This window comes from Brachypodium distachyon, chromosome 4 (assembly GCF_000005505.3).
Source record: "Brachypodium distachyon strain Bd21 chromosome 4, Brachypodium_distachyon_v3.0, whole genome shotgun sequence".
In the NCBI taxonomy this organism is placed as follows: Eukaryota; Viridiplantae; Streptophyta; class Magnoliopsida; order Poales; family Poaceae; genus Brachypodium; species Brachypodium distachyon.
Window position 1 is genome coordinate 11,200,977 of NC_016134.3, and position 26,891 is coordinate 11,227,867.

A 26,891-nucleotide genomic window follows, 5' to 3' on the forward strand; every position below is an offset into this window, starting at 1 on the left:
TTGATTTCATTTGACACCGATGCCGTTGCTTACATGCTAACTTCGCCCCTTCTGCACCCATCCACGCCCCACATCCAGTGGTCAATGTCCTCTCTCAAGGATATATGATGCATGATGTGCATCTATCACCACTCTCATGATCATCTAATCAGAATCAATCAAAACAAATCCTGGTTGCAATTACCTTTTTTTAACCGCTGAAGTGATGATGATTAGTTGTGCTAATTTTTATTTAGAGTCATGATTAATTACTTGATTATTAACAAATCCTGATTGGAATTGCCCTGTTTTTTTGCCTGCTTTTTTTTTTGCAGACCAAGATATTGTTTCCTTTGTGTGTCTTTGTTTGCTCGCTGAATGAATTTAATCTTTGAACTTGATTCCTCTCGAAAATAGTGTTTTTTTGTTTCATAATTAGTGAGTTTCTTCTTTAGGCAAGCCTCTCTAACTCAGGAGCATGCATTTTGCAGCAGTCCTCAAGGTGCATAGCCCCGGGGAGGTGTGGGTGGTGGGTGGGGGGGGGGGGCGTGGCTGTCCTAATTAAAATGCTCAAATCTGATAGAAGGACTAAAGTATCCAGTTTTGCCAATTAAGTGACCAAATATATGCGATTCAATCTCGTTCTCGTACTCTCAAAACGCTCATCTACATCACCAAACTTTAAAATACGGTGCAATACGGTCCTATACGATGGAGACATACGTATTTCGATGATGTGGCACATATCTGACAGGTGGGGCCATCAAACAACATACATTAGTGTGATGGTTCTTTTCCATAAAAAAACCCTACATCCTATTTAATTAACAACCGCCGTCTCTCCCTATTCCTATGGCCACCACTCAGCATCCTGATCCCCTTCTTCTCGCTGCCGGCAGCCACAGAGAAAAGGCACCAACCACCAAGCACTCAGACTCGCAGACACTGTTGAAGCCGGAGCACGCGGTGAACGCGTTGGCATGAGCATTGTGGACTCGTGGCGCACTGCCGCCTATTCTCTACTGCGGCTCGTCGGACTGCTCGTCAACTGTTGGCACGGCGACCTCCACCTCATCCACGGCGGCGTGCCAAAGGGCCACAAGAAGGTCGTGTTCTACCTTGCGGCGCCCGAGGCGCTCCTATTCAGCGGCTCGGTGGACAGTACCATCTTCGTCTGCAGCTGCAGCTCGGTGGAGCATTTCGTCGAGCACATGGCGGGTGTGGGTGTGGAAAGCAGCGGCAGGAGTTGGACGGAGCGCGGTGACCGAGCGGGCGAGGAATTCATTGAGGACGGGGTCAGAAGCGAGCTAATCCTGCTGCATACCGGTGCTCAGCCTCAAGTTCTCTTCGGATTGGAGGATGCGTGAGGTGAAGGAGTGTGGCCTGTGGCGCTTGAGAAGGAGGTGGTGTGGACTGTGGAGTCGGCCTGAAGGTGGCGGAGGAGGATCGATGATGGGGCCCTGACGGCGGCCAAGGAATTGGGAAGCCTGCGAGGCGAGCTTGGGGATGGAGAGAATGGCTCTCATGGTGACCGTCGTCGAGATGCAATCCTGCCGGCCTGTCCGTGCGGAGGCTGCAGCAGTACACGGCGTCTTCCCGCTCCACGCGTCCTTCGTATGCACCGTCGCCGGCATCGGAGAGGAAGGGCTGCGGCGCCTGTTCTTCGCCGAGTCCCTCACTGATGGCTGTAGCTGCTGCAGCAGGAGGGAAGAGAGCGGCACGGAGCTCGGCCACCGGCCCGCAGGGTGGGGAACCCTGCCACGCCGTCACCCATGGTGCTTGACGCCAGAAGCGACATCGTGTGGCTGCAGCGCGCGTCGTGCAGGCGTTCACGATGTTCGCTCCGCTCCGCTCTGCCGCAGTCAAGAAAAGAGCAAAGAGGCGGAGCTGAAGGATGAAGATGATGGGTTTGAGTGGATGGGGGTGTTAGGGGGGTTATTACAATTTACAGCATGTCAGCTAGTGGGTCCTATACGTAAGATACATGCCACATCAGCAAAATACGTACATCTCCATCGTATATGATGGTATTGCACCGTATTTTAAAGTTTGGTGACCTAGATAAGCGTTTTGAGAGTACGAGGACTAGATTGAACCGTCAACACAGGTTAGATGACTAACGGTGTGTTTTACTCTTCCTAGACTTTGGTACCAATTTAAAGACCAAAAATGTGCTTTCCTCTCTTAGATTTTCACGACTTTTAGGTGGATGGATGTTTTTGACCTCGAATGCACCTGATACGCGTCTCTAAGACGACAGCAAGGTGCTGACGAAAGTACTGTGCCCACCCTCAAAATGACAAACCTACCAACCAGCCCTCTCCACGACGGGACGACGTTGAGAACGCGCCACAAACGTCTGCATCTACATCAGCGAGTACCCAGCAAAGGTTCCCTATAAATTGATTACGATATATAGATAGCATGTTAATTCTCTCTCAATTTGCAGAGGGGCAGTATATATAGAAATGCGCACCCTTAATGCCGCTCGTAAATGTCCATTTTGGCGTAAGATTTATCCCCAGCTAGCAGACACTTTCTACAAGTTTTTCTGTCCTTTTTCTGATACGATCCCAAAGCCGTACGTGTGGCCGTGTGTGGTGTGCTCAAGCTTAGACAAAATTCGAGTGGTCACAGCCGATTTTGGGTGTCAGCCGCGCACGTTATGCTACTTGTGACTGCCTCTTGTCTTATTATCTTGCCTTTAGCTCATCCACCAGGATTCTATATATCGATCACCAAAAAAGCATTTGCAGAACAAACACAGAGATAAGAAAGATATACAGAGAGAGAGGAAAAGAAAGAGATGGCAGCCATCGCTGCCGCCGGAGCCGGAGACACCTTAAGCAGGGAGCAGCGGTGGAGCCTGGCCGGCGCCACGGCGCTCGTCACCGGCGGCAGCAAAGGGATCGGGCACGCGATCGTGGAGGAGCTGGCAGGGTTTGGGGCGCGTGTGCACACGTGCTCCCGGAACGAGGCGGAGCTGGAAGAGTGTCGCCTCCGGTGGGAGGAAAAGGGGTTCCAAGTCACCGTCTCCGTCTGCGACATCTCTTCCGGCGCCGACAGGGAGAAGCTCATAGAGACGGTGAATCAGACCTTCGAGGGCAAGCTCGACATACTGGTAATCATGGAAAGATCTAGAAGTGATCTCCCATTGCTACGTAAGCTTCCATTTTCGAGAAAAAAACGTACGTAATTCGTTACATTATTTTAACCTTTTTCACGTAGAGAATTTTTATGTCAATCTCTTTCTGCAAGTTTTCTTCCTTTTTTGTTGCTTTTCGTTAGATCCTAGTGAAAAAAATTTGGTGCTAATTGTATACAAGGAATGTGCTAATTTTCATTAGATTTGGGGTCCCCATTTATAGAATGAGACTATAGATTTGAGATCGAACTTTGGAAGGAGGGACATATCATCACTATCATCCGTAAATTAATAAATAGTAAAGATCTAGTTACCGAGTATTCGTCTTTTTGTCTACTGAAATGAACGTTCCACCGAGCGATAAAGATGGGTGAGGATCATCTTATTAGTAGTAGCTAAGAAGACATATGCTCTCTATGCAGGTAAACAACGCAGCGCAGCTTCTTGGTAAGGCAGGCGTGGAGTGGACATCTGAGGAGTACTCGCATATCATGACCACCAATTTAGAGTCGGTCTTCCACCTCAGCCAGCTAGCGCACCCGCTACTCTGCCACGCCTCCATTGCTGGAGGAGGTAGCATCATCAACATATCTTCCATTACTGGCTCGCTTGGTTTCCCCGGACTCGCACTTTATAGCATGTCAAAAGGTATATTGTACATTGTTCCACCAAGATATCGTCCATTGAAGTTTTCAAATTTTGACAATTGATATATTTACAAATAATATATGTGAACTTGGAAGAGAAGTATTTCAATAATTTTTTAAGCAATTAGTGTAATACTCCTCATAGTTTATTTTGACCGGATATCTGAAAATCGTATTTGTGAATTTGTCTCGAAAACTACCCACATAGTTTGTTTTTTACTTCATAATTAAACATGTCACAATGAAACTGAACAATCAAAGTTGTATTTTAGCTAGAGACCATTATAATGTCCAGAACACGTTTGCAAAAGTAATATATTCCGGTGGCCCCCGATTGCCTGAAAAGAAATAATTCACACTGACGTGTTTTCGATATATGATTTTTTTCAGTAAAGCTTTAATTGAATATAATCATTGCTGATGCTCAATAAAATTTCCTATTACAACATGAAAATGACATTTTTTGTTTATTACTCTTTCCATTTCACAAAGGTTGGCGTATTTTGTTTCGTTAAGACAAGCCTTTGACCAAAATTTCATTTATTAATATGTAAGTTATATGATACGAAACCATGATCATTAGCAAGTACTTTTAAAGACGAATCCATTAATATAAATTTCATGTATGAAAAAACACATATCAATAGAGTTTTTATCGGTCAAAATTTTGTATTAACGAAACAAAATACGCCAATCTTTATGAAACGAAGGAAGTAATACATATTTTAATCGTGTCCGCCATTCACAGGAGGAATGAACCAACTTACAAGGAGCTTTGCTGCGGAGTGGGCCCAAGACAAGATTCGTGTGAACTGCGTTGCCCCAGGAGTGACCAGGACTGACATGGCAAGCAGTGTATGTACTGAGTATAACTATTTACCCTTGCTTATTATGACATTTTTACATGCGTCAAGATATACTTTTTTACTCCCTCCAATCCATAATAAAATGCCTCAGGTTTTGCACTTACTATAAATTGGAATGAATTGGAGGGAGTATTTAGTTTTTTACCAATATGGCTACCTCAGCTAGCGAGATATTAACAGTGATTACTTAATGTGGATCGAATGTACAGCTGGAGCCGGAGCTCGTAGAGAACGAACTGTCAAGGACTCCGTTGGGGCGGATGGGCCAGTCGGTGGAGGTGGCGTCGGTGGTGGCGTTCCTCTGCATGCCGGCGGCTTCTTTCGTCACCGGCCAGGTCATCACCGTCGATGGCGGTCGAACCATTGCTGCTTAGTTAGCCAAGATTTATGTTAGCAATAAAGTACATTGTGCCCGGTGCAGATGAAGTAACAAGTGATTAGGAGGGGCCTGAATGTGTTCTGCGCTCATAATTTTTTTTGGTTCTTTTTGTTTCTTTAGCGAAGCTTTGCTTAATTTGCTTATCTCTGATTAATTACTTGATTACTAACAAATCCTGATTGGAATCACCCTTTTTTTTCTTGCTGAGATGATTGTTGCGCTAATCTCTTTTTTGTCGGAGTAAAAAAAAGGATTACTTGATTCCAATCAGGATTGATAATAATGGTTACTGCCAAGGTCCAAGGCCCGATTGCTCATCCATCTTATAGAAGGTTCATGAGCCACTGGGTCAAGGCCCAGAAGATAAACCCATAAGTCCATAACCAAACAACGGGCCTGATGAGAGCCAAGCCTCCTGTGTGGCATCATGATACGAAAAAGTCTGTTTCTTTTCTTTTTTTTGGTGCTGATTGAGCTTTCACGCATGCCGATACACTTTCTATAAAAAAACGTGTGCCAATACACAGCCACACAACTGTTTTTCTTTTTCGAAAGAAGAAAAAGGAGGGAAAACTGCACAGTATTAAAAAATCAAGATGTACTGGTTAGTCAGGGTGCCATCTGTCTTGAGTGGTTGTGGCGCATGTGTGTGTCTAGCTCTACTTGTGGACGAGGCCAATCCTACAGGGCTTGTCTTGTGAGAGTACATATGTCTTGGCATCGATCCAGGCCACACAAAAATCACTTGAGGTTAGTACAACCCCTTGGGCGCCGGGGAATTAATAGGGAAAGACGATGATGAGCAGGGAGGAGCGGTGGAGCCTGGCCGGCGCAACGGCGCTCGTCACCGGTGGCAGCAAAGGGATCGGGTACGTAATCTGCGGCAGCAAAGGGATCTGATCGCCTCAATTCGGTAACTGTTAGAATTGCTCCTAAACTGTGCCCCTGTCCTCCTTTTTTTCCCTTTTGAGTTTGAAATGGATGTATTTAGGGGCTGTTTGGTTGCTATACATTGTGCTTCATGCAAGTCAGGCGCCTAAAAGTTTGATATTTTTCCTTGACGAGGGGACATGTTGTTTCGTTGTTGCCTGTCCCTGAAGATGCCTTGTCTTGTTGTTCCAAGATAAAAGTGAGCAACTGCATGCTCTTTTCTCTGATTAAAGTGAAATTAGTGTTCAGGCAGCTGCGGCCACAGCCCCGGGCACCTTATAGTGTGTCAGCCCGGGCTAAATATGTCCTATGATTGTCCAGGCCAGGCTAGTTATTTTATTTTTTCACAGATAGTTTTCAGACATAACCCTGGGAACCTTCTGGCCAGGCATGCGATCGTGGAGGAGCTGGCAGGATTCGGCGCCCGTGTGCACATGTGTTCCCGGAACGCGGAGGAGTTGGAGGAGTGCCGGCACCGGTGGGACGAGAAGAGGTTCCAGGTCACCGTGTCCGTCTGCGACGTCTCCTCCCGTGCGGACAGGGAGAAACTCATGGAGACGGTGAAACAAAACTTCGACGGCAAGCTCGACATACTAGTATTATTATTTTCTCTCTTCAAATTAATTATTTAAAAAAGACATACTAGTAATATTTCAGTCAAAGTACTTGTTCTCGTTTATAAATACATCCACCGCTTCATAATTTTTTTTGACACTGATGCATCATTTCCTGTATACCACAGGGACTGTTAGTCCCTCAAATTGTCAATGTCGTCTAATTTGCACTCACATTGTCAATTAATTAAGAATTTAAAAAAATTGAGCCAATTTTTTTAACGACTTTTGGATATCCACTATAATTAAGCTCGTTTACTCGATGTATGTAGGTGAACAACGCAGGACGGGTTGATGGTAAAATAGCTACCGAGTACACGGCGAGAGACTACTCGACAATCATGGCGACCAACTTGGAGTCCAGCTTTCACCTCAGCCAACTGGCACACCCTCTCCTCCTCCGTGCCTCCATCGCTGGAGGAGGCAGCATCATCAACATCTCTTCCATCGGAGGCTTGATCGGCTACCCAGGCCTCGCTGTCTATGGCATCACAAAAGGTACATAATGTACATTCATATTAGTATATTAAAATTTTATAATTAAGTTGTCGTTGATGGCAATTTACAGCAAATTAACCTCTAAAACGTCGTTCCTGCGTGTAGGGGGAATGAACCAGCTTACGAGGAGCCTAGCTACCGAGTGGGCCCGGGACAAGATCCGTGTCAATTGCGTCGCACCGGGAGCGATCAAGACTGACATGACCAAAAAGGTATGAATTTTGTTTTGTTTTGTTCGGCCTGGCGTTGTTGGTCTTGATTTCTGATGTACTATTACATTGTTGTTTTGTTTCAGCTGTGATTTCTCGTGATCAAGCTGAATTTAATTTTGATCAACGCTTAACGAGTTGGCATGAAATAAATCGTTCATAACTAACACACGGTCAGCTATTATTTTGGGTCGAACAGATGGAGTCGGAGGCCCTTGAGCAAGAGGTCTCGAAAGTCCCCATGAGGCGTGTCGGCACACCACTGGAGGTGGCATCAGTGGTGTCGTTCCTCTGTATGCCGGCGGCTTCCTTCATCACCGGCCAGGTCATTAATGTTGACGGCGGACGAACAATCAGTGCTTAGTTAGATGCTTCCTCGTCATCATGGATCCAAACAAAGAAATTCAACCCGCAGGACGTGCCTATACGCAGCATGACATTCTTAATTCGATGCTTCTAGCTATGAATCCTTTAGGGTTTAAATTTTGGGAAACTGTAAGACATTGGTTCTCTTAGGAATATTCTAACTTTGGAATTTGTTTGAAAACTAATTTCAACAACTTCGAATTAGTTAGATTTTCACAAAAAATTTGAACCTCCGTTCAGAAAAAAAAAAAACAACCCTGGACGTTATGTAAATGGTTGTAAGAATCCGGATGGAAATTCCTCTGCTTCAAACATGACTAAGGTAACTATCTGAGAAGAAAAACATGACTATGGTAACTTGATTTTGTGCATAATTAATCATTTAGAGAAATTGGTACTATGCACACGAGCATTTTAGTTGGCAAAAGGTCTATTTTTACCTATCAATAGCTATTGCCAGGTCTAGGTCTGTTCTGTAAACTTTACATCGGATATTTTTGTTCAACGATGATGGGACACCGCCGGTTTCTCATATGTGTCAACCCAGTTGGCCCAAAAAAAATGAGGAAAATCATTGGAAGGAAAAAAAAAATAAAGAGACAGAAGAGAACACGTCCTCCATTCCAATCATTGAAACCAAGCTCTCGATTAGAGAAAAGAAATGCAGCGCTAGTCGTGATAAGACAAATAAAACTGTTACCACCAATCATGGTCCTGTAACTGCTACAAAATTAACAAGTGAGATTGGACGACAAATGCAGCAACCAGCGAGTAATAAATATAAAAAAACAATTTAGACAAGCCAAGTTTGTTGATGCACCCTCCAATCACAAGCCAAGTTGACCAAATTAACTTCTATGCATGCAGTCTCTATGAATATATATACATACACACCAGCCGGCCGGTCTCAAAGTCCCAAGCAGTGAGCTAATTGAGCTAGCTTGGAAGCAACTTCCTCTTCCAAATTAACCAAAGCTCAGTTGCTATCTTCTTCTTCTTCCTCTCGATGACAACGCACTGCGGCAATGGCCACAAGTCCTCGTCCAAGGGCGGCCCGAACGCGGTGAACATCGCCGGCCGCATCGCCGCCATGGCTCTCGCCGTCGCCTCGGCGGCGCTCATGGCCACGGCGAGCCAGTGCACCGTGCTCCTCCCCAACGGCTCCCCCGCCCACACCGTCACCTACAGCGACTTCAGCCCCTTCGTGTAATACATAAATCCCCAACACAACCAAAACCCCGCTTCCTCGTTCCGAAAGCGTATTTCTCAGTATGTACGTATTCTAACTCTAGTCGCGTACTTCTTCTATCCAGGTACCTGGTGGCGGCGAACGCGATAGCGGCGTTTATGGTGGGCGCGGCGATCATCCTGAGCGTGTGGAAGAAAGGCAAGGGGAAGCCTTCCAGGTTCCTCCTGCCGTTCCTCGATGCCGCCGCGCCGGCGCTGCTGTACTCGGCCACCGGCGCCGCCTTCGCCGCTGGGCAGTACATGTCCTACTGCTCGACCCAAGGGCGGCGGGTCAGCGTCTGCGATGTCGTCGCCGGGGAAGGCGCCGTGAGAGGGACGACGAGGAGCTTCTGCAGCCAGGTGCACATGGCGATGTACATCTCGCTGGCGGCGGCGGCGGCGGCGTCGGCCGCCGAGTTGGCGAAGAACGTGCCGCTGTCGCTGGGCTGTGGGTCCGACGGGTCAGACTCCGAGTCTGAGGCCGGCGGATGCGGCCATGGATGCCACAGCAAGCATTAATTAGGAACTTGTTTTGCCTTTGTGGTTAATTTGAATAAATTCGCCACATTTCTAGTTAATCGTTTGGGAGTTTGCAAGCATGCGTGTGCATGGTGGCCAAGTTTGTGCGTATCTGAATTTTGTCACTGAAGATCTTTTGTTGGGATGTTTTGCATTTTGTGTGCTGCTCTTTTGTAAGTATCAGGAGTATATATTTATATAAGAAGTGTATTGTACAATGTATTAGTACATCTGTAATACTATTTGCATTTTCACTCTAGAGAGAAAGCATGTAATTCATGTCCATCCTCTTACAAAAAAAATGTACTTGCATTTTCAAATGTAGCAAGTTGTATATATTAGCTGACCTGGCGGCCGCCTACATGCATGCGTATGCGTACTGTCTATGCTGACAAGATATGTTGTACTCCCTCCGTTCTAAATACTTTGTACTAAAACAGCGACAAGTATATAGGAGCAGAGAGAGTCCTATTATAATGTTTTGATGGCAGCCCTCCAAATTAGTCCCAACCAACTTCTGTTGGAAGTCCTACTATGCAACCAATAACTAGTTGTCATTATTGTACAATGCATATGTAAGAGTATAATAAATTGGAATAATGTGGAATCATCCAACCGAAAGAAACCAAAATGTGTCTTCCTTCGATGATGCAAATAGATTAACTTCAATCAGTATCCATAAGGGTCGTTGATGATGATTTTGTTGCTAATTAATCTGAGCCAAATTAAAGTGCCTAGCTTCCTTCTCTCCCAATTTCCGAAGGCTCAAGCTCAATAGATCTGATCGATGGATGATAAAGAAAATCTGATCGTATATTTCGACAATCTTTATCTCCAACCCCTACTGCGGTTGATTGCCATAGGAAAACTTATGCATGCATATGGTGTGGCACTTCTGGTCCATCACTTGAGAATAAAGAAAACAAAAGTGCAGAAATTAAAGGATTTAGGCGGGAACACCTAGTATGCAAATCTAACCCTTAATTTGGTGGTTACATCCAAAATTGATCACTGGATTAAGACAAGAAAGCATGCATGTGACCACCTAACAGTGAGATGGCGTGCTACTACTAGCTAGTTGTAACCCCCGGCCGGTTGCTCTTAGTCTGAGTCATTAATTCGTCAAGAGGGAACATTTGGTGACGGCGGCAGCTCTAGCTGCAATCAAGCTGCTGGGATTAATTTTCAAGCAAACCAGAAAGCAACAGCCATAGGCCGGTACATACATATATCTACTCCCCGTATAGCAATATATAGCAAGGAAAAAAAAGTCTTTACCGAATCCAAGACGAAACTGAACAATGAACATTGTCTGAAGATTACTTTTTTTTTGAAAGATGTCTGAAGATTACTGGCTTCTGCTGTACGTAGTATTTCTTATGTTGCATAATTCTTGTCTCAAATTTATTCAAAAATGAATGTATCTATTCCTAAAAAGTGTCTAGACTAGATAGATGTAATATTTTGAAAAGAATTATGAAACGAAGAAAGTACTAATTAACAATGAACATCCGTCCGAGCTAGTACACCTAACGCTTAATTAACACCAACCTTTGTTAATTCGAACGTACCCAATCAGTTCACGACTAACGTCCAGCACAAATTTAAAAAGAAGAAGAAGCTGAAATTAGTCCCTCTATGGATGTTGTCTTGGTCGAATTAATCATGTTCGATCGGATAAGAACCTTCAGCAGGTTGGTCTTCGAGATTAAAAGTACAGGAAATGTTTTTGTTTTCGAGTGATTAAAAACAGGCAGTTTGGTCCTGCTTACATTAGTCGTACTACACCAGCAAAATTAATGGCAAGAGCCATGCACGCAGACAAGAATTAACAATTCTTTTATTTCTTTTGTGAGAGTGGCCAATTAGTCCATCACCTTAACGTGTACGAATATATATACACACACAATACAGAGTGGCCAAGTCAATGCATCGATCGACCAACGATCTTTGATTATGTCACTCCATATCATTGCATGACACAACTTGGGAGTTTTGTATGAAGCTTTTCTGGTGACAGTGATCGGGTCGAGAATTACATATAAATGGTGCCATTGATTGATTGATTAATTGCGGTTAATTCCTTCTCAGAGCAGTCTACCTCTTTCATTGTAAAAGTCCTTTTTTACGAGGACTTTCATTATATACCGTTGACACAAGACCAGGAAAATGTTACCGGGACACGCAGACGCAGACAAGATCAGCAAAAGCGAAAACAGTCGCAGCTAAAAAAGAGGACAAAAAAAAGACTCCTACTTTTGTTTTCTGAGACAAGATTCGCAATCGTGTGATGTCTACGTGGGCCTCATTCCGGCGATATGAGCAGCATGGACATGGCCGGCCCATTTTGAGCACTTCGATGCATCTTCGCGTCCTCTCTGGATGCAAGCTTTTGTTCTGGCTCTTGGCATCTGAAATTCTGAACTGAACTCTCCCTGACGATCTCTGCCTGGCACTGAACTTCGATGATCTCTGTCAGCGTCAGGCACTGAACTTAGTAAGGCAAAAGCTTGTTGCGTTAGCAAGTTTTAGAGATGATGTTGGAGACTGGAGGGTACTTGTTTATTAGTAGCAACAGTAGTAATTTTCTTGGCAACAGTACTTATAAATCGTCTGGTTAAGATTGCATATAAGGGAGCTCAGATGATACTGAACTTGACCTGCACAAATTTTCTACAGATATATAATACTCCCTCTGTCCCATATTAAGTAACTCAAATTTATCTAAATATAGATATATCTATACACAAAAAGCGTCTAGATACATGTAATATTTCGTCTCTTAACATGGGACAGAGGGAGTATATATTTTACAGAAAAGAGATATTCAGGCTGCCTAGCTGCGAACTCTGAACCTGCCCTATGATTTTCAGAAGAGTATTGTCCAGGTTGACAAGGGGCAGAAGAAGACAGAGACAGGAAGACACCTAAGATAAAGGCAAAACTCTGATTTAAAGAAAGAAACCACACAGAGAACCAAAACCTGATGTTTTAGCAGTTTCAGATTGGTTTAGGATTTCACATGGAGATCAACAAGTGTGGTTATCTAACAGTCTGAGGTATTTCCTGGTCAAAAGCAGGTGATTTGTTGTTATCTCCTGCATACTTTCAGCCCAAATTCAGGTAACAGTCGGTTCCTCGACCTGTTCAGAAAGTGCCAAGGATATCCAAAGTCAATCAGAAGGGACGTTAAGCTGTGGGCATGATTGATGTCGACAGGAGTATTATCTTTTCAGCATAGAACTGAAGAAATGTCTAAACTCCAATGTATCTGTTATTATGGAACAGTTCAATATCAGAAGAAAAGTTTACCGTTCATTGATCACTAAAAAACTCAAAGATCAAGTCTTTCTTTCTCGGCCGTTGTATTATTATTCATAGAATACACATCATTTTCTGAAGAATTCCTCGTTGGCGATGTCGCTCCGTTGTCAACTGAACAACTGCAACTCTATGACTTGCTGCTTACTCCAAGCAAACAAATTTTGCAACGATCTCCAAACGCCATTCTTTAACTACCACATGCAGCTAATGATTTATCAAGATCAATGTCTGTTCCAAGGTTGGGCAACTTGAACACAAACAAATCATTTATGAATTCCTTTGTTACGCTGTCATACTAGGTAGCTCTGTCGCTTACAAACGGGACCAACAAACTAATTCAAAAGGTATCCGCATGTGTTGAGTGTCTTGCTCAACAATGTACTTATTCTCTTAATACCAAACCCTCAAACATTCATGACATGACTATACAAATGTTGCATTCTTAAAATCTAGCTAATCATAATCAACACTAAACAATTACACCCACCGTGTTTTTAATTAGTCAGTTCAACGTTTCTTCTGAGTCTTTGGAGTGCAAGATTGGAGTTCTTCCAACCAAAATTCTTTAGTAACAGAACAGACAGCTAATTCGTGATTTCGCGTTGACATGATCGGCTAACTAGCTTGCTTGCTCGTGTAGAAGAGCAAAGAAACTGATTAATAAAATGGTTGCTTGCTTTGCTCGCCCAAATGTACCACCACTATTACAAGCATCATAGGCTCTTGGCTCAGTTTAGATCTTCATCCTCTACATCTTTCTTGCCCGGTTCATCTTGCTTAGCTAACTGCGGTGTTCAGAACTTCTGGTGTGGCAATGGCCGCCGAGGTGGAGGGCGCCAAGGCGGCGAGCCTGGCCTTCCGCATCGCGGCGCTCGCGTTGTCGGTGGCCGCCGCCGTCGTCATGGGCACCGCCAGCAACATCCTCGTCGTCCACGGCGGCTCCGGCGCCGGCCGCGTCGTCTCCTACTCCAACTACGGCGCCCTCACGTGAGAGCTCTCACCTTGTCCACGTGTACGAACGCTTATCAACCGTTGAGATTTGCTTTGAGATTCGCGCGCGCTTCTCAGGTACTTCGTGGCGGCGAGCGCCGTCTCGGCCATCTTCGCCGCGCTGGCGCTCTACTGGTTCGTCCATGGCGGATCGCGGCGGGTGTGGGCCCTCGACGCCGCCGCCCAGGCGCTCCTCTTCTCCGCCTCCGGCGCCGCGCTCGCCGCGCGGGGCTGCTTCGTCGATGGGGCGGACGGCGGCGCGTTTGGCTCCAGGACTGGCGTCGCGGCGGCCGTCGGCGCCGGCGCGGCTGTCGCCGTCGCCCTCGCCGCGCTGACGAGTTTCTCTCCGCGCGGCGGCGGCGGCGGCGGTGACTCAGACGGCCATGGCTGCAAGCACGGATGCTAGCTAGCAAGCTACTTGCATCTTGTACAGAGCAAAAGAAAAACAGAACAGAACAGAGGAATTAATGGCTTTGCAGGATGTCATCTCTCTCTATTATATATACATAAGCCTGACATATATGCAATGTAAATACTAACACCATTAGTCCATGAACTCGGCAAAAATGAACACTTTAGTTCACGAACTTGGAAAACGCACACTTAAATCCGTAAACTGTGACTATTGTGTCATTTTAGTCCAAAAACGATTCACCACGTGCCCGCCACGTTGGCTTCGATCACTCTTTCACCGGCATCCTCAAAATTAAGTATTATGGAATTGATAACAACCTTACGCGAGGCGACGGCTGCAACGGCGTGGTTCTCAAGGGTCAGGATTCCCGTCTGGGCGAGGCTGCCTTGCCCCTCGCGAGCGGCTCGGGCATGATGATTTTGCAAAAAAATTCTTGAGAAAATCGAGTAGCTGTCCGCGTACTGGTTGAAGCTGACGTGGTGGCCACGTAGCGTATTTAAGCCTGGACGAACCGTTTTGGACTAAAGTGACACAGTATTCCCAGTTTAGGAGTTTAAGTGTGCGTTTTCTGTGTTCGTGGACTAAAGTGTTCATTTTTGCTGAGTTTAAAATTGTCAAAAAAAATTCCCCTGTCTTCTGTCTTGGTGACTGTTCAAATTTGCAGCAACAGCTAGTTTAATCCACCTGATTTTTTGTGCATCTTTCAAGCCAATGCCTTCATTCATCGATCAAAGGATGTCTCAACCTACGTACGGATCAACATACAAGACATCCAACACATCGCCTGTAAAAACAAAAGCATCAAGCTGAGGAGGTCAAGAATGCGTGAAAGAGAAACAAGTTTGAACCGTTTGAAGCTTATAAAGAAGCCAAAGGGTCAAAATTTTACTTCCTAGGACTTGCACCGGCGGCTATGCCTGCGAGAACAGATGCCTGGCAGAGGGCGGCTGCTGCTGCGTCCTTGGACAGGGCGGAAGCTTCTTCAGTTCAGGGGCTGAAAACAGAGCAAGTTCTGCATAAGCTACTCTGTTTGGGGCCTGCTCTGTTCGGGCGTAGTATCATCCCGAGCAGAGGAACCGCGGCGAAGATGTCATCAACTGCGGCTATGAGCCGACAGTCCGAAAAAAAAAAAATACTGCAGCCATGAGCCTACAGAGTGCAGTAGTCACTATGGATCAAATAAATTGAGGGTAATCAGGCTGCACATACGCTACTTCAGGGGAATCTGATTTAATACAAGTAGAGGGTTCCTCACAGCGTCATGAACCAAGCACTGTTAGCTGAGGCTGCCTGTTAATGCAAGTTCTTCTTTCTTGGTTCAAAACATACATGCAAGATAATCTTAATCGAATATTCCATTGAGCTCTTCCTGGTTCTAAAGGAAAGATTATTGCATCGTATAGAATTCTAATTATAATCCAGATGTGCCCTAAAGATAACTTCCTAGCCTTGAACTGCTCTTCCTACTCCTGGAACTTGGACTCGTCTGCTGTATTATCTTAATATCCAATGGCCACAAGCCCACAATCACTATTAATATCCATAATGGCTTTACAGAGCGCGTGAAGAGTTATCTTGTTAACCTGGATTCCAAGGTTCACACAGAATTTCAGGTTTTAGCTCCGTAGATCCAACTAGAAAATGGAATGTTAAAGGTGAACATATATACAGCAGTACTAGAGCTGCACAAAAATTGGCATAGGACGATTATTTTGATGTAAATAGATACATCATGGGAGTAATGAGAAAACGATTGCCAGGCCTCTAGTTTGTCTTCATTCATCATATGCCCTTCTGGAAGCCGCTGAAATTCTTCTCTCAACTTTATGCACTCGTTCAGATTTTCTGGAGAAACAAAGTTATGTGCAACCTTTATACATGACTGCCAATATCAAAATAATAGGTAAAGAAATTATCAAAAGGTAATGTAACTACAATCCTGTCAGTTCACAAGTATATGACATGTCACTAGCAGCAACAGAAACAGACAGCTGTTTCCATGTCATCATACCTTCAGATTTCTCACCTGGTGGGGACAACCTGCAGGGATAAGTACTGCCTCACCAAGCTTCTGTCCAAATGTCCAGGCCTCAACTCCTGCATATGCCACAGAAAAAGAAGGAATTAACTAATAAGGGAATATTAATTTAATCTTCCAAAAGACATCCGTGTCTTGAACTACCATATTCTTCCTTAAGCTTCCTCTTGTGCTCATTCGTTAGATAAAAACACTGATCATGTATAGGATGAGTAACCTGCCAGCGTACAGCAATTATACAAATGTGAGAATCAGATGTCATATTGTATATGACAGTCAAATAGTAAAATAAAACTAAGCACCTGCTTCACTTGTTCACAGTTGTAATGCCTAAACTCCTCTTTGTGCTTCATTAGATAATCATGTAGTTTGCTGACATCTTCCCTTCGGAATATATCCCACAGCGCACCACCTTCTGGCCCATTTTCCTCCACAAATGGTAGATCGTCGTCTTTTGGTCAAGGATTGGTTTAATTCTTTTCCCTGTTGTATTAGAAGAATGAGGAGAACCATGCTGCTTATCATCTGCTTGCCAACCAGTAGGTTTAGAAGTTCCTTCTTCTGCGTCATTAGGAGGTTCACTTGTATCTTTGCTGATGAAAGCCATACTCTTTTTCATTTTCTCTATTTATGTAATACTTTGGGCTTTGAGCTTTATTTTGGCAGTATGTGTGAGGATATTCACCTGCTTAGACGGTAGGAAACAGGATCTGATCAAGAAAAATAAACAGAGAAAAAAGAAGGCTACCCAATGAAACAACTTCTAAGAAAGAAACACAACATGAGGACTCAGATTGGTGGAGTATGTGGCAAATGCATACTCAGGATTTAGATTTTTCCAACAAAATTCTCTGAACCAGGATCAACCAAGAATCCAACACTGTGAGCTGTTATATATAGCTTTAGAACTAAGGGATGCAGCTTTGATACAAAGCAACAGAGGAGCAAATGCCAGCTAAAAAGTAATTACCGCCTAAAATATTCATAGACGATATACATAATTGCGCAGTGTTCATTTAGAGTGAAACTTATAATTAAACAAGTTTCAACGTGCAAACAACAGCAAATAGGAAACAGCAATAATCATTGGCAAGTTCCGATGGTTTCTGTCATTTAAAACAGGGCCACACAGATCATGGTAATTAGCCATTACTACATTTTTCTCGATGAAGGTTCGTAGTTTTGTTCTTAACAAGTTCCATGAGTTGAATATAGTTGTGTGCATATGTCCTGGGGTGTGTGGAAAACCATATTTCCTGGGCCTGCAGCAGTGAGCGTGCAAAGTGTAAACCTACCAAACCGCTGTGTGTGGTCTAATGATCTTAATCCTCGCATAAGAAATATGCTTTTTGGAAAGTATATTTGTTCCAAATTCAAAAGTAATAAGATATTAATCATAAAATCGACAACTACGAAAGATAGAAAGCATAAGGAAGATCCATTTATTTACTGTATCGGACATGTCAGAATGAATCTTGGTAACAGAATCACGCGTTCCCAATTCCTGCGCAACACCATAAGCAATACAAATTTTTGGACCAAGGTCTGGTTTTACAACTTCCTCCGGAAGCTTCACTGCTAGATTAAGAGGGCCATATATAGGATGCGTATATTCACCAAATGGCAAAGCAGAAATGAACTCAACATGATGTCTTGGTAGTCGCTCCTCAAAAGTGCTACCTTCTGGCCAATCTTTAAGCTTAATTAAAGATGGCAAATCCTCTGAACCAACAATTCCACAAGAATATCCATCAAAAAAATTATGGATATTTACTTCGATCTGCATTTAGGTTAAACGAAAGCAACACTATCATTAGAATCTTTTCCTTTACAAAATAAAAATTATCTTCATGCCAAGTGCAACATAGAAAATCCATTTCAAAAGCATTTCCTATGCAGCAAAACACATCCAGGTAGTACATGCAAATAGTATATGGGTACGGGTTCCTGAAACAAACGAGTGGGTATCCATTGAAATGCGGCTGACAACCTGAATTATTTAAGTTGTAACAAGCATACAACTGAGCAAGCATTAACTAGCACAATACCCGTACATTGCTATAGAATAAAAATTACAGTAATATATTACTCCCTCCGATCCATAATAAATGTCGTGGCTTTAGTACAACTTTAGTACAAAATTGTACTAAATCAGCGACACTTATTATGGATCGGAGGGAGTACATGATTTAAGAAAATGATGTAATATCATTTCTCAACTTGTATCAAATAATCTGGACACTTTCTAATCTAAATGGTTTGTGCCAAATTAACAGGTGGTGTGGTGTCAAAGTGATGGGGTGCCACCACCAATTGAAACCTTCATTAGAGTAAAGATACCAACTCACATATAAAGAGAAACAAACCAAATTAATGTACAAGATACTGTATGCATCTACAAACAATGTAGTGAATTTAGAAGATCCATATGCATGTACTAATCCACAATTCTGTTTTGTCATAGACAGCTCACAACAATGCTAGGATAAAATCAATAATCATAAAGATGTCAGTTACCTCAGACCATGTCAGGCATTCAAGAGCTTTAACAAAGAGCCGCTCTTTCTTAGTCTCTCCTTTCTGTTCTCGCAAGGCTCGCCACATAACCATTGGTTCCCAGCTCAATCCAGAAGTTAACTCAAGCACATCACAGACAATAACAGGCCGGCCCTTCAACCAATGGTGCTGGAAATGATCTAAACCGCCATTCTTAACATCTCTAGCAGCTGGGCAATATATGTAATTATCATTGGGGCTCTCTACAAGCTGATTTCCGTGATGTTCCAACGTTTATCTCGCCAGATTCCATAAAGCAGGAACATTTTGAACTTACCACCTCGAGCATTGTTTTGCTACAGACCACTGAATTTGCTTTATCCAGTAAATCAGAAATTAACTTTTCCTCGAAGCAGCAGTTTAGTTCAAGAGAACGATCACAACAGCTAGTGCAAAGTATGCTTCCATTGTTACTTGCCTTGAATTGTCTTGAACTGCGAGAGCTATATTGACGAAGCTCCTGGCAGCAACTGAGGCAGAGATCATAGCCACATGAACTGCACCTTCTGTGGAAATCAAGAATAGATGTCTTGCAATTGTCGCTATCCCAAACAAAAGTACGAATTAGACACCTGAAAGGAAAAAAATAATTTGCACACAGTTCATAAGTAGAGAGCAAGACCAACCATAATATCCGCTCATCGGTTTGTGTACACCTAACTTGAACCTCCACTTTGCATGCATCAATCCCTGTTATGAAGAAAAATCAGGAACAATAGAACCAAAGAGTACTAACTTCAATCCTAAATATATACATGAGTCTTACCTAGAATGCATGCCTCCATGTTGTAAACTTTTAAATTATGGATGACTAATATACACAAAAGTATTTATATTTACCTCATGCAAATGATATCATAGCTTTTTTATCAGAAGTTCTTTCAAAGTATTACATTTATGTTTTTATAATATTCAATAAACATAATACTAAAAAAAGTAAAAGGGAATGGAGATAGTAATTAATAAGTGGGAAGAAATAATACCTCTAATTGTGGCCTCAACACTTTTCTCTAGCATCTGCTTATGATGCAAATCTTTCAGCCAAGGGAGTAAGAAGTGTACAATTCGATGAGCGAATGTAATTTCATCATCAAAGGATACTTTAAACTTGTCAATCTGTGAAGGAAATAAGAGAAAAATGTCAAATGCACCAAGACAGGAAACAAACTAGAAAAACAGAACACAAAAGGTTAGGCACATATATACCTTGTTGAATATGTCTGCCCGCAGACAAGCCTTGCAATTACAATTATTACGACAAGATGGACAACTATTAACAAAGTCTCCTTCTGTTAAATGTGGATACCTATTCATAAGATCATGCAACAAACACAAGCCACACCTTACTAACAAGTACATCATCATAAACTGGTATATGGGCTAGTGGGCTACCATGGTGTTTGAAGGGCAGGTACTATAATTATAAGAGATCATACAAACAGGATATCGAGCAATTACTCTAAGATAAACAGGAAGGCAAATGCAGAGATATCATTCAGGTGATGAAGACGAATGCTTTTTTAGAAAAGGTACAAACCAGCGAGCAATGCACGGCAAGCAATATCTCCTCCACCTCCTATATGTTCTGCAGCATAGGCACAGTACAACTCGCCCTCTGTCGTTTTTCTGGCACTGATGACACATGTTTGAAGTTGCATTCTTCTTTCCTGTCCTCTGCGAATTCGATCAGTCAACAAACTTATGCCATACATGTACATACATATAGGGGCAAAAGGGTAAATATTATAAATTGCAGCAGGTACTAATTCTTATGCAGAGATTTCAGAGTGTACATACATAGCAGGTGATGATGAAATTAAAATGTGCCCGGAATCAAGCTAGAATAAGCTGCATTTGAGTTGCCCCCCTGAATCTTTTTTAACCCGAGAGGGCTCTGACTGGCCGGTTTCCTGTGTGAGTGCAGAATGGCATGTGGAGAGAGGGACCCCCTGAACCCCTTCCTTCTTCCTCCGTCGACCATATGCCCGCTGCGCGCGCGTTAGGGTTAGGGTTGCGGTTTGGGTTCTCACTCACGCACAAGCCCTACGCTCACGCAATCACAGTTCATGGGACTAGATGAGATGGGATGGATTAGGGGCGGCGCTGGGTGCCGGAGGCGGAGGGGGTGGGTGTTATGTCTGACGATTAACGAATTGGGGATTTTGCGGCTGGGGAACGACAATGCTGCTTACCTTGGCACCAGCGGCGGAGCCCGGCTAGGCGTTTGGTTCCGGCGGAGGCACCTGCCGCCCCCGCTTGGGCATCCCGGCGCGCCGGCGGAGAAGAAGAGGAGCTCGGGTCGCCGGAGCGAAGGAGGGCGGAAGCTCGTGACTGACAGTGAAAAGGCGCCGTTTGGTCCTTCCTACACTCATGCCTCGACCGTTAGATGGATAATGGGCCACTCTACGAGCTGGATGGGCCTTTCAGCAGGCCAGGAGAGGTGCTTCTGGCCTAGCCCACCATCCAGTTCCAGCCCATTTTATCAGTCGAATGGACTACGAAGGAAAGTAATAGTACTAGTTTCTTTTGAGTTGGGCTTGCTGTTTAGTGGTGTTTGGCTACTAAGAAAATTAGCAGTTCTTTTTTTTCGGGGCGAGGAAGAAACCAGCAGTTCTTCTGCCTGCGAATGGTTTCGTTTGACTTTTTCTCCTTCCGGCTTGCAAATAAAAATATTATGAAAATATATTTCATGGTTGATATATTAGAGCATCTCCGGTAGTCCACCTAAGGTTTTACTAGAGTGGGGTGACACATAAGCGAAAGGTGACGTGGGAGGAAATTCGTTAGTATCAGACTATTGAAAATGCCCTTAGTGATGGTTTGGTGTTGCAGAAGTTGATAGTTATTTTTCTTACAAATTTGTGGTCAAATTTTAAAAAGTTTTGCTTCGGACAAAAACCATATGCCTTGTATATGGAATGGAGGGAGTGCATTATAAATATATATATGGCTATTTTCGGTACTGTAGCATTTTGACAGCCGAAACCAAGTTAAACTAAATTTGGAATGAGATATATGGTGTGCAATTAACAACTTGCAACTTTCTGCTTAATTTCGATAGCTCAATACAAGAACGACCCTGCGTGTTCATCCCGCCGTGAAAGATACATATATTCCCAACACAACATGACCTCAAGTAACTAATTACACCTTGTTCGGTTTAAATCTCAAAATGAAAACCTAGTTTACGATTTCTAAACATCACCCTACTGGTGTGAATGAAGAACAAAATTAATTACACAAGAAAAAGACTCATGAAACAAAGACTTGTATCGTGTTGCATGTGATATAGCTTACGATGCTAGCGGTGGTGAATTAATGAAGAACAAAATTAAGTCACCGGTCGTAGGACGCCATTGAACAAGTCAATCTGCATGCTTCAGTGGCCCCATGTCTGAACCTAATTAAGAAGGAAGCGAGCAGCGGCTTCAGACTTTGTATTTCCCAATTGACCGGGTATATATAAAAAACAATAAAAGGTGCTGTAATGTCTTCAACTAGAGCTGCAAATTTTTGACCACCCTTCAACCATCCTTAGTTCAACCAAATGAATTAAAAATTTAAAATGACATAACTTTTTAAAAAACTAGTTCATTTTTTTGAACAAAGGAGGGTCAAAAGGTACCCCGAGGGTCACCATGTTGCACCTTTATCTTCAACTTTGGGTAGCACACTAATAAAACAAATAGAAAGGTGCTGTTTAATGTTTTTGGGCTACTGAGGAAACTAACATTTTTTTTTGCGAGAAAAAAACCAGTAGTTCTTCTGCCTGCGAATGGTTTCGTATAACTTTTCCAGTTCTCCTTCCAGCTTTCACCTCTACCTTTCCCTTTCTATAGAACGGGAAAAAGATCATATTTTCATGGCCGACGATTTTGTTGAGCCTACAAACTAATGAAGTGCCTGCGTTCTTGTCAAAGAAAGAAAGAAAAAGATGACAGTTTTTTAGTTCAGGAGGAACAATTTCATAGTGTTTCGTCATATCCCCTAATCATATGCACGTACGGAGTACATTGTAAAGATATAGGGCTCAAATTTCCGAAAGATATATGCCTCTAGCGTTTTTACAGCCGAAACCAGGTTAAACTAAATTTGCAACAACTTGCACTTTTCTAGTTAATTTTCCTAACACTACAGCTCAATACAAGAAAAGACCTGACCCGAAGTAACTACAACTTGTCGTACTGCATTACAATTTCTATGTCGTATGCGACTCAAACATCGGTGGGGCTCCTTTTAATTACACAAGAAAAGGACTCATGAAACAAAGACTTGTATCGTGGTGCATGTGCTTAAAATGCCAACAGTGGTGAATTAATGAAGAAGAAAATTAAGTCACCGGGCGTAGGCCGCCATGCATTAACCCAAGTCAAGTCAATACTAATATGTACCTTCGCCGGATGCTTCAGATCAGTGGCCTCAAGTCTGAACCTAGGAAGCAGGGAAGCCAACAGCGGCTTCAGACTTTATATTTCCCAATTGGCTATAGAAAACAAATTAGAAGGTGCTGTATGTATTGTTGGAATTTTGGGTTAGGCCCAAGGCCCAATCTGAAATTAATTCCTGAAAAATCTCAAAAACCCATCCATGGAGTGGGACGAGGAAGTGGGAATAGTTCCACCTTACTAGTTTAGGGGGAGTTGGACCGATATATAAGTTATGTTGGTTCTCACCTCTTGAGCAAGTGAGCAAGGAAAATCCCCATGCGCGCTTCTCCTCCCCCTCTGGTCGCCGCACCGTGAGCCGGGTCGAGTTTTGTGAATCGATTTCGAGTTCGAGTTCGAGCTGTGAGCCGGGTCGGTGGCAGTCAGAGTCCGTTGCGGACGCGTAACAAATCCCGATAATTGTGTAGTCGGTTTTGGTTTCCTAAACCGAACCGAAGTCCGCCTGCGTGCCTATATAATAAGACGACCGCGGCCTCCGGACGTACCACGCGACAACCCTAGCCGTCACGCCTACGATCCAATCTTGCTGTTCGCCGCCAACTGCTACTCCATCCCGTCGACTGCGTGCACAGATCGCCGGGAGAGCAGGCCTCCGGAACACCGACCTTCGAGATCCTTCCCGGGAGACGGTCGATAAGGTTTTTGGGGAGTGTTCTCACGCGACTGCTCGCTTCTTCACGTCCCTGTTTCATCGGCATCTTCATCACCAATGGCCGACGACCTCGGAAAACCATGGGCTCAGGCTGCCGCTCTAGCTCCGCAGTAGCAGGCTGCCCAACTTAGGCTGCCCAACTCCAAGCACACAAGCAGGTTGTCCAACTCCAACCCCAGGCAACTGCTGCTGCACAGGCGCAAGCGCAGGCGCTGGCGCTGCCCAGGAGGTAGTCAAGGCTGCTGCTGCTGCCGGCGTGAACATGGATGCCGCCGGACTCGTCACCGACCTCAACAAACAAACACAAGAAAAGAGTACAGCACCGTACGTAATCTGCTTTTTCTTGTTGATTTCGATTACTAGTTCTATTATTCATGCTGTGAAATTAGATGAGTTTTATTGCTGTGCGTTGCTATTTAATTTGTCTAGTTTGCATGATATAATATGCTACATGTTTTACACATTGTTTTTCTGGATTAAATATTCATCGAAATTAGCTAATTATTCAACAATCCAAAAACCTTATTTGTGTAGGCAATTTTCGATGTCTCAATTTGCTGTCGCATTGAAACCACCTGTGTTTACTGGACTGCACTTTAAGAGGTGGCAGTATAAATGTCATATGTGGCTCGTGGCTATGGGCGCATGGTGGGCGGTACAACTTGGGAAGACTCAAACAATTGCTCCTCAGCAGTTGTATGTTGAGGCTTGTGTTGTAGTCGTCGGTGCGATCTGTAGTGTGCTGGGAGATAAGCTCGTTGATGCTTATCTGCACTATTAGGATGCCAAAGAGTTGTGGGATGCGCTTGATGCTAAGTTTGGCGCATCTGACGCTGGCAGTGAGATGTACGTCATGGAGCCGTTCTTTGACTATAAGATTGTTACAAACCGATCTGTAGTGGAACAAGCTCATGAGTTATTGACTGTGGCTAAGGAACTTGAGCAATTCAAGTGTCCACTACCCGATAAGTTTGTCGTCGGGGGCATCATCGCCAAGCTTCCTCCCTCATGGAGGAACTTTGCTACTTCACTAAAACACAAGAGACAAGAAATCTCTGTGAAGAACCTGATTGAGACTCTTGATGTTGAGGAGAAGGCGAGAGGAAAAGATGCTGGCGACAAAGGCAACACACAAGAGGGTACGTCCAGTGCCAACATGGTTCAGAGGAACAACCACAACAACAGTAACAACAAGGAAAAGGGAAAGGCATTCAACAATGCTGGTCCAAAGAACACTACCATTTTCAAGAAGAAGAAGAAAGGAGGTAACAAGGACAAGGATCCTTGCTTTGTGTGCGGAGGACTTGGCCACTGGGCGAGTAACTGAAAGGAGCGCAAAGGAGGACATATTCGGCAAAAGTTTGCTAATTTGATCATTGGCAACAATGAAGATGTAGACGGGTATGGTAATTTATTTACTGTATTTTCTGTATGTCAATCCACCAACTGGTGGGTCGATACAGGTGCAACTATTTATGTGTGTGCTGATATTTCCTTGTTTTCTTCATATCAGGCCATCAGCTCCTCAGTGATGATGGGGAACGACGCCCATGCTTCTGTTCATGGTGTTGGCACGGTGGATCTGAAGTTTACTTCGGGAAAGATCGTGCAGCATGTGCCCTCCATTCAGAAGAATCTTGTTAGTGGCTCTCTCCTTTGCAATGACGGATTTAAGTTAGTGTTTGAATCTAATAAAGTTATTGTGTCTAAGTATGGACAATTTATTGGTAAAGATTATGAGTGCGAAGGCTTGTTCCGCTTATGCCTTTCAGATTTTTGTAATAAGATCGTGAACAGCGTCAATTCTATTAATAATGAGTCTAATGTTTGGCATTCACGACTTTGTCACATTAATTTTGGTTGCATGATGCGATTAGCAAATCTGAGTTTAATCCCTAAAATCACTGTGGCTGAAGGTTCGAAGTGCCAAACTTGTGTGCAAGCAAGCAGCCTCGCAAGCCTCACAAGGCTGCTGAGGAGAGGGACCTAGCACCGTTAGAGCTCATACATTCTGATCTTTGTGAGATGAACGGTGTATTAACCAAAGGTGAAAAACGTTACTTTATGACTTTTATTGATGATGCGACTAGATTCTGCTATGTGTATTTATTAAAATCAAAGGATGAAGCATTGCATTATTTTAAGATCTATAAAGCTGAAGTCGAGAATCAACTTGAGAAGAAAATTAAACGTTTGCGGTCTGACCGCGGTGGAGAATATTTCTCCAGTGAGTTTAATTCATTTTGTGAGGAACATGGCATAGTCCATGAGAGGACGCCTCCCTATTCGCCCCAGTCAAACGGGGTTGCTGAGAGGAAAAACCGCACGCTGACTGACTTGGTCAACGCCATGTTAGACACTGCTGATTTATCCAAGGCATGGTGGGGGGAGGCGCTATTGACTTCGTGTCATGTCCTAAATCGTGTTCCCACAAAAGATAAAGAAGTCACCCCATACGAGCTAGGGGAAAAGAAGAGACTCACATTTTTTTATTTACAGACTTGGGGTTGTTTGGCGAAAGTCAATGTGCCAATTATCGTTGATTGTGTCTTTCTTGGCTACGCACTTCGGAGTGTTGGCTATAGATTCTTGGTTGTAAATTCTGGAGTACCTGACATGAGCGTCGGTACAATTATGGAGTCCAGGGATGCTACATTCTTTGCGGACATATTTCCCATGAGAGATATGCATATCACATCTAGAGAGGATCATGATGTACCTGCTGAACCCGTCAGTTCAGAGGAACATCAGGATGATGGTGTAGCTTCTGAACCCGCCATCCCAATGGAAAATCTTGAACAAACACTTGATGAGATTCCTGAGGAGTATGACAATGAAGTCCCTATTAGTGGTAAGCGACAAAGGATTGCTGAATCCTTTGGTGATGATTTCATTGTGTACCTTGTGGATGACACCCCTAAAACCATTAATGAGGCCTTTGCATCTCCGGCTGCAGACTATTGGAAGGAAGCCATTCGTAGTGAGATGGATTCTATCATGGCTAATGGTACTTGGGAGGTCATTGACCGTCCGTACGGGTGCAAACCTGTAGGATGCAAGTAGATATTCAATAAAAAGCTTAGGCCTGATGG

At 43.7% G+C, this 26,891-nt stretch overlaps 5 protein-coding genes across 5 annotated transcripts; 4 read left to right on the forward strand and 1 right to left on the reverse strand.

The window, feature by feature from the left end:
- Window positions 1–2,706: 2,706 nt before the first annotated feature.
- Window positions 2,707–5,218, forward strand: LOC100838517 (tropinone reductase homolog At5g06060). The gene is made up of 4 exons (XM_003577237.4): window positions 2,707–3,100; window positions 3,547–3,772; window positions 4,520–4,626; window positions 4,847–5,218. Exons 1-4 carry the CDS (start codon window positions 2,786–2,788, stop codon window positions 5,009–5,011), a joined length of 813 nt encoding a protein of 270 aa, XP_003577285.1. The 5' UTR covers window positions 2,707–2,785; the 3' UTR covers window positions 5,012–5,218.
- A 430-nt stretch (window positions 5,219–5,648) lies between these two features.
- Window positions 5,649–7,827, forward strand: LOC100837822 (tropinone reductase homolog At2g29170). The gene is made up of 5 exons (XM_003577234.4): window positions 5,649–5,885; window positions 6,335–6,542; window positions 6,833–7,058; window positions 7,164–7,270; window positions 7,467–7,827. Exons 1-5 carry the CDS (start codon window positions 5,812–5,814, stop codon window positions 7,629–7,631), a joined length of 780 nt encoding a protein of 259 aa, XP_003577282.1. The 5' UTR covers window positions 5,649–5,811; the 3' UTR covers window positions 7,632–7,827.
- A 182-nt stretch (window positions 7,828–8,009) lies between these two features.
- On the forward strand, window positions 8,010–9,638 carry LOC100824006 (CASP-like protein 1U3). The gene is made up of 2 exons (XM_003575696.4): window positions 8,010–8,839; window positions 8,947–9,638. The coding sequence occupies exons 1-2, from the start codon at window positions 8,640–8,642 to the stop codon at window positions 9,377–9,379; spliced, it is 633 nt and encodes a 210-aa protein (XP_003575744.1). The 5' UTR covers window positions 8,010–8,639; the 3' UTR covers window positions 9,380–9,638.
- A 3,539-nt stretch (window positions 9,639–13,177) lies between these two features.
- On the forward strand, window positions 13,178–14,213 carry LOC112268804 (CASP-like protein 1U1). Its single transcript, XM_024454933.1, has 2 exons — window positions 13,178–13,690; window positions 13,772–14,213. The coding sequence occupies exons 1-2, from the start codon at window positions 13,518–13,520 to the stop codon at window positions 14,097–14,099; spliced, it is 501 nt and encodes a 166-aa protein (XP_024310701.1). The 5' UTR covers window positions 13,178–13,517; the 3' UTR covers window positions 14,100–14,213.
- Window positions 14,214–15,445: 1,232 nt separating this feature from the next.
- On the reverse strand, window positions 15,446–21,051 carry LOC100824316 (lysine-specific demethylase JMJ25-like). Its single transcript, XM_024454535.1, is given in 13 exon segments — window positions 15,446–15,990; window positions 16,120–16,205; window positions 16,291–16,363; window positions 16,449–16,600; window positions 16,684–16,831; window positions 17,597–17,926; window positions 18,664–18,901; window positions 18,903–19,244; window positions 19,329–19,392; window positions 19,686–19,818; window positions 19,909–20,008; window positions 20,240–20,376; window positions 20,895–21,051. Coding segments are annotated over 12 exon segments (2,046 nt in total). The 5' UTR covers window positions 20,347–20,376; window positions 20,895–21,051; the 3' UTR covers window positions 15,446–15,717.
- Between the last annotated feature and the right edge of the window lie 5,840 nt (window positions 21,052–26,891).